Here is a 6,000-nt window from a genome sequence, read left to right as displayed (position 1 = left end):
TTGGCCACTTATTATGCCGCCGCACAACAACTGCTTAGTTGTTTTCATGATGTGGAATTTCACCATCTTCCACGAGAACTCAATCGTGAAGCGAATGAAATGGCTCAAATTGCTTCCGGCGTCAGCATTCCAGCAGGTCAAACTAACAAAATCATCATAATTGAGAGAAAATCGTTGCCATCTTTGGCCGAGAGAGGTATGCCGGCCGATGTCTTTGAGTTAGACGTGCCACTTGGTGATTGGAGATTTCACATAATCCAACACCTTTTGATGAAAACTGATGGTGGTGGGAGCCGAAAAATTAGAATGTTGTCTAGCAAGTTCACAATTAAAAATGGTGAACTGCTAAGGAAAAGTCCTGATGATGACCTTCTTCTTCGTTGCCTCGGCTCAGAAGATGCCCAGCTAGTAATGGCTGAAGTTCATGAGGGTATTTGCGGAGCATACCAGGCTGGGATAAAAATGAGATGGTTAATTAGGAGACATGGCTACTACTGGCCAACTATTCTTAAAGACTGTATTGAGTATGCTCGAGGTTGTGCTCCTTGCCAACTTCACGGGTCCATTCAGAGAGTTCCTGCTTTCCCCATGAATCCAATAGTGAAGCCATGGCCTTTTCGGGGCTAGGCAATGGACATAATTGGCCAAATCTCTCCCCCATCTTCCAAACAGCACAGATGGATACTGGTAGCCACAGACTACTTTACAAAATGGGTTGAAGCCGTTCCATTCACCTCCATCAGTAGTGTCGAGGTGATCAAATTCATTGAGCAAAACATCATTCACCGCTTCGGTATTCCAGAAACTATAACAACTGACCGAGGATCGGTATTCATAGCTGAAGCTGTCATCAGACGGATGGCCGAGTATAAGATTACAATGCAACAATCGACACCCTATTATGCTCAGGCTAATGGACAGGCTGAGGCCACAAACAAGGTCCTCATCCAAATTGTGGAAAAGATGATTCAGGAAAATCCGCGTGATTGGCACAATCTTCTATCAGAAACTTTATGGGCTTATCGGACCTCTAAACGCTCGGCTACAGGGACAACTCCCTTTGCTCTGACTTATGGACATGATGCAATTTTACCAATGGAAATGACAGTCAGATCATTGAGAGTCGCAATGCAAAACAATCTCACAGCCGACGAATATAGTCAGGCAATGTTGCAAGAACTAGAAGATCTTGACCAGGCGCGGTTGGATGCATATGATCGGCTTCAAGCTCAAAAGAAGGCTGTCGCTCGTGCTTACAATAAAAAGACCAAATACAAGAGTTTTGGTGAAGGCGAGTTGGTTTGGAAAGCAGTGTTACCCATCGGCACAAAGGATCCCAGATTTGGAAAATGGTCACCAAATTGGGAGGGTCCGTTTATTATTGACAAAGTTCTTGGAAAAGGAGCATATCATTTGAAAGATAAAGACAGCGAACGACATGCAATGCCCATTAATGGCCAATGCCTAAAGAAATATTATCCCACAATGTGGGAAGCACGAGCTGCTGAATAATGGTGTAACCAAAAGATGGCCACTAGTTTATAATGTATATATATTTTAGGCCATCTTGATTCTGGCCGATGCAATTAAGCCGAAAAGATTATTTTTATCAGATTTCCAGTTTGTTTGCTTGACCATTATACTTCACTTGTATTTACTACTACAAGATATTATCTATCCATGACCCAACGATGTTTATGATAATCTACCGGCAAGCAAATAATTAATTAAGTTTTTCATCGGCCCATAACTTTCAAATGTTTACAAAAAACCGGCCAACGGCCGACAAAAGAGCCACATACATCAATCATCATTACTCGGCTAATAAAGCTTTAAGAGCTCCCAAGGTACAACTAGTATCCTGAAGGTCACTCTCAAGTTGCATACACCTAGGCTCGGAATTTTTCAATTCGGCCTCTATTTTCTTCAGTTGTCCTTGGCTTTGGAAACACTGCCTACTCCTTTGAAGAAGCTTTTCCCCCACTTCTTGTCTCTCTTGTTTCAAGGACGCCAATTGTCTTTCCAATTCATTTATCTTGCCTTCAAGAGACTCCACAACCCGTTTTTGTTCCATACACCACCCAAACTCGGGAACCAAGGCTTTCTTCATTTGCTCACAAGCCAAGATTTGTTGTCTCCTTTTTTCTATTTCTTGGTATGAACCAGCTACATGGAATATTTGTTGGGTCAACACTTCTAGCTTCTCACCAATGAGAGCTACCTTGGGAGGGGCAAAGTATTTGGCTCCAAGTAACAAATCCATGGCCACTTTCACTTTTGATAGTTGGCCTGTTTCCACAAATTCTTTTAATGGCTGCGCTAACATTTCCTTTACCACCTTCAGAGCCCCATCAACTTCCTCCCTTGATGTCAATTGCGGGGTTGGTAACTGCGAAATGGCCGAGCAGCATTTTGGTTGGATTAGAGCATCGGCCGAAAATGCCCTCATGAAAGCCTGAAGTTCGGCTTCAAACCCTTGATCACCTTCCTACAATGTCAGCCACTAACAATCAGTTCTTTAGCATAATAGAAGGGAAGTAATCACGAAACATATTTGGTGCATACTTACTAGTTCATTAGCCAACACCATGTGTTGCTCACTAAGCGACGAGGAGGGAATACTGGCTTGCGTTGAAGTTTGGGTGAGCACAAGTGTCTCTTCTATATTCATTGCCCCAACGTCGCTTTCAGCCATTCTTTCAAGAGAAATTATCTCCCCCACAGGTTCGTCACTACTTGGTTGGCCATCTTTATCAATGGTTAGTTCCACGGATTCCTCTGTTTCACTAGGAATGGCATTTTGGATGTTGGCCTTCTGCAAATTCATCATATAAAGTATGTCATATTTATGCTCAAGCTAATAGCCAATTCTTCTCTCTGGTGCTGTGTCATGCCTTGAATGTCTCTAGGCAACTTCGTTTGGCCACGCACAATTGTTCTTCGCTCTCAGAGGATTGCTCGTCTTGTTTTGCCGGTTGTTTCACTGGAAGAGATTGAGACGTTGAAGACATGGTGGCACCATCTATTATTCAAAGGAGACAAAACAGAAAACGCCATTAGCCATCGACCATGATTCCTTACATAATGGCCGACTGCAATTCAAATTGATTTCGGCCTACCTTTGGCCGCCTCAGTGGCCGCACTATGGATGGCCTTTCTCTTTGTGCTCCCTTTAGCACACTTCTTCAAAGACTCTTGGCCGCCTACAATCAACAAACCTCAAGTTAGTGAACAAACTAACAACATGTGCATAAATGAAAGTACACTTGGGGGGGGGGGGGGGGGGGGGGCAACAACTTACTTATAGTTGGGATTGCTCTAGCAACTTTGCTTGTTATTTTACCACGCCTTACAGCTTTCGGCTTCTCTTGTGCCCATGGATTTCCTGCAAAAGCCGATCGCCTAGCCGACACCAACCCATCTTTAAAGCGGCTACCTACTCGTTTTGCCCACCACTCTCTGAACTGGGAGGAACTCTTGCTAGTTGCTACTCTTGTCTTCATGGGAAAGCTCATGTTGTACAAAAACGCCTTGTTATTCTGCTCAATGTCGTCCTTGTTGGAGAAAACGGCTCACAATGAACTATATCGGTTTGACGATTCTGGCACTGGAGCCGGTATAGCTTGATAATATCCCAACTGACGACTGAAATAGGATGGTGAATATAACTCCACTCCACACTTGAGTGTTTTACCAGACAAGGCACCCCAGAAGAGATCCCTCATACCTATTGCACTCTTCCAAGCTGAACACGCAGTCTCCCATCTCGTCTCACTTTCTGAGGCGTGTTGGCTGATATCCATTGCAAGGTAGGATGGATACTTCCTACTGAAACAAACGGCAAACTGTTCTGCAGAAAACTCTGGACACTTGAACAACACCTCAAAACACTCTTCTGCCGAATGAGGAAGTAAATCAAGAGGAGCCAATTGTTGTCCAAGAGTGGTGTCTACGGCCAATGCTAAACCCGGCTGTCTGAAAGAGGGAAAGTAAGTGTGCAGCCACAACTGAAAAATCCACAATGGCCCAGACCAATTTGGATTCAGTCCTTCGGTCACACAATGGTGAAGATATCACTTTCTGAGGCGTGTTGGCTGATATCCATTGCAAGGTAGGATGGATACTTCCTACTGAAACAAACGGCAAACTGTTCTGCAGAAAACTCTGGACACTTGAACAACACCTCAAAACACTCTTCTGCCGAATGAGGAAGTAAATCAAGAGGAGCCAATTGTTGTCCAAGAGTGGTGTCTACGGCCAATGCTAAACCCGGCTGTCTGAAAGAGGGAAAGTAAGTGTGCAGCCACAACTGAAAAATCCACAATGGCCCAGACCAATTTGGATTCAGTCCTTCGGTCACACAATGGTGAAGACATCTGTATAAGTGGGCAAGCACATATGGACCAAGAGCTAATGGCTGATCGCTCTCTTGTACTTCTTTACTTGCTAATGCTTCAACCAACTTGTAGTACTCCACATTCACTTTTTTAGAAGTTGTGCACACTAAGTACTTACATATCCAAAAGGCAAGAAACGCAGCATGCTCAACAGGAGTTACTTCCATTGTCTCCTGCTGGCTTTCCTCTTTCTCTTCTGGACTGCCAATACTATCAAGTGACTTATTTCCCAAGTCGCTGTTAAACACCTCAATCCATGTATTATAATTGGCAACGGCTGGTCTGCCCTTACTTCGATCTCTTAGCTCACCACCAAGATCAATGTCAAACTTTCCTTCTGCAAATACAATGTCCACCACTTGTCCATGTGGCGGCAGGCCTATAATGGCCGCTATATCAATCAAGGTCGGACTAAGTGCACCAAACTGAAGCTCCAGAGAGTTTGTTTGAGAACTCTAAAAACACATAGCGGCAGCCAGCAAGGAGCGGTCACAAGGAATAGTAATGGTGGACAGCTTGATGGCATTATAGATCCCAAGTCGTTTCCATATTTCCCCAAATCGCTTCTCGACTCGTTCTACCCACGGAATCCAGTTGGCCGTTTCACCAGGCCATTTTCCTGGTTTTGTTCCCCATGCTCCCCATGCTTTTCCTTCACTGAAATAGCTAGAATCATCTACTTCATGCTGGCTCAGAATTTTTTCCACATCGGCCGGTATATCACTCTAGAAACTTGGGCCAAGTTGACGTACCCTACCTTCATTCGGGACTCGTTGTGTTATTCTATTCATAAAGGCCGAGGCATTCTTTTCAGTGGCTTGACTTAGTGCTTCCGCGACTGCAAATGAGCGTTTGATGATACTTTTTTGTTTGCCTTCATAATTGTCTTCTCCAGTCCCTTTTGACGCCATTGCTTGGACAACCAAGTCCTACATGATATAGAGCATAATTGGTTAGCACACCAAGTTTCTAGTTATTCGGTGCTATTCGCCGAAAACCACGAAACTTGGGGGGGGGGGGCAAAAGCATATTACATGCATATGAGCCAAGACATTCTCGACATATAAAATATATATATATATATATGTATTTATATGGCCAATTGCACATGGAAAAGACTCGCTGCCCGAGGTTTATCAAATAAACTAATTGAAGGTTTATCAATTAGATTAATAGCACATAATTATATGAGTGAACAAAGTCATTGCTACAAGATCGTGCTATTAATTATATGCGAGGCCAATTTCTGAGACTACAACATATATAGGGGATTTATAATTGCAATTGCAATTGATTGACAGCAATTGCATCATCAAAAAAAAAAAAAAAACCTGGAACAATTGCATGGCCACTCGGCAAAGAAGTTGGGACAATTGACATGAACCAAAACATATATTAATTGCATGGGGAAGAGGCCTCATATAAGTGCCGCACATTTTATAATTGCAATTGCAATTGATTGACAGCAATTGCATAAATAAAAAAAATAATAAAATAAAAAGCTAGGACAATTGCAATCAATGAACCGTATATTAATAGTGATCTGGGATAGTCTCTGGTAACAATTAGCTCCTAGCAACAAAACATATAATTGCTGCAATTA

At 43.1% G+C, this 6,000-nt stretch overlaps 2 protein-coding genes across 2 annotated transcripts; both read right to left on the bottom strand.

Moving 5' to 3' along the window:
- Positions 1 to 1,625: 1,625 nt before the first annotated feature.
- LOC112179895 lies at positions 1,626 to 3,538 on the bottom strand. Its single transcript, XM_024318383.2, has 5 exons — positions 3,302 to 3,538; positions 3,120 to 3,203; positions 2,895 to 3,022; positions 2,570 to 2,815; positions 1,626 to 2,488 (listed from the first exon to the last, which is right to left on the bottom strand). Exons 1-5 carry the CDS (start codon positions 3,513 to 3,515, stop codon positions 1,814 to 1,816), a joined length of 1,347 nt encoding a protein of 448 aa, XP_024174151.1. The 5' UTR covers positions 3,516 to 3,538; the 3' UTR covers positions 1,626 to 1,813.
- LOC112179896 lies at positions 3,517 to 5,308 on the bottom strand. The gene is made up of 3 exons (XM_024318384.2): positions 5,150 to 5,308; positions 4,116 to 4,852; positions 3,517 to 3,813 (listed from the first exon to the last, which is right to left on the bottom strand). Exons 1-3 carry the CDS (start codon positions 5,306 to 5,308, stop codon positions 3,573 to 3,575), a joined length of 1,137 nt encoding a protein of 378 aa, XP_024174152.2. The 3' UTR covers positions 3,517 to 3,572.
- Between the last annotated feature and the right edge of the window lie 692 nt (positions 5,309 to 6,000).

This window comes from Rosa chinensis, chromosome 7 (genome assembly GCF_002994745.2).
Source record: "Rosa chinensis cultivar Old Blush chromosome 7, RchiOBHm-V2, whole genome shotgun sequence".
In the NCBI taxonomy this organism is placed as follows: domain Eukaryota; kingdom Viridiplantae; phylum Streptophyta; class Magnoliopsida; order Rosales; family Rosaceae; genus Rosa; species Rosa chinensis.
Note: the sequence above shows the minus strand (reverse complement) of the source record. Positions and strands in the feature narration are given on the sequence as shown.

Excerpts from the sequence above, each read along its gene's own strand:
- LOC112179896 (XM_024318384.2), bottom strand. The coding sequence starts at position 5,308 with ATGGCGTCAAAAGGGACTGGAGAAGACAATTATGAAGGCAAACAAAAA. Across the intron at positions 4,853-5,149 it reads GAGTCCCGAATGAAGGTAGG|AGTTCTCAAACAAACTCTCT; the intron begins GTACGTCAACTT and ends ATGTGTTTTTAG. Across the intron at positions 3,814-4,115 it reads TTCAGTAGGAAGTATCCATC|CTACCTTGCAATGGATATCA; the intron begins CTACCTTGCAAT and ends GAAGTATCCATC.
- LOC112179895 (XM_024318383.2), bottom strand. The coding sequence starts at position 3,515 with ATGAGCTTTCCCATGAAGACAAGAGTAGCAACTAGCAAGAGTTCCTCC. Across the intron at positions 3,204-3,301 it reads TAGAGCAATCCCAACTATAA|GCGGCCAAGAGTCTTTGAAG; the intron begins GTAAGTTGTTGC and ends TGTTGATTGTAG. Across the intron at positions 2,816-2,894 it reads GTTGCCTAGAGACATTCAAG|AAGGCCAACATCCAAAATGC; the intron begins GCATGACACAGC and ends ATGAATTTGCAG.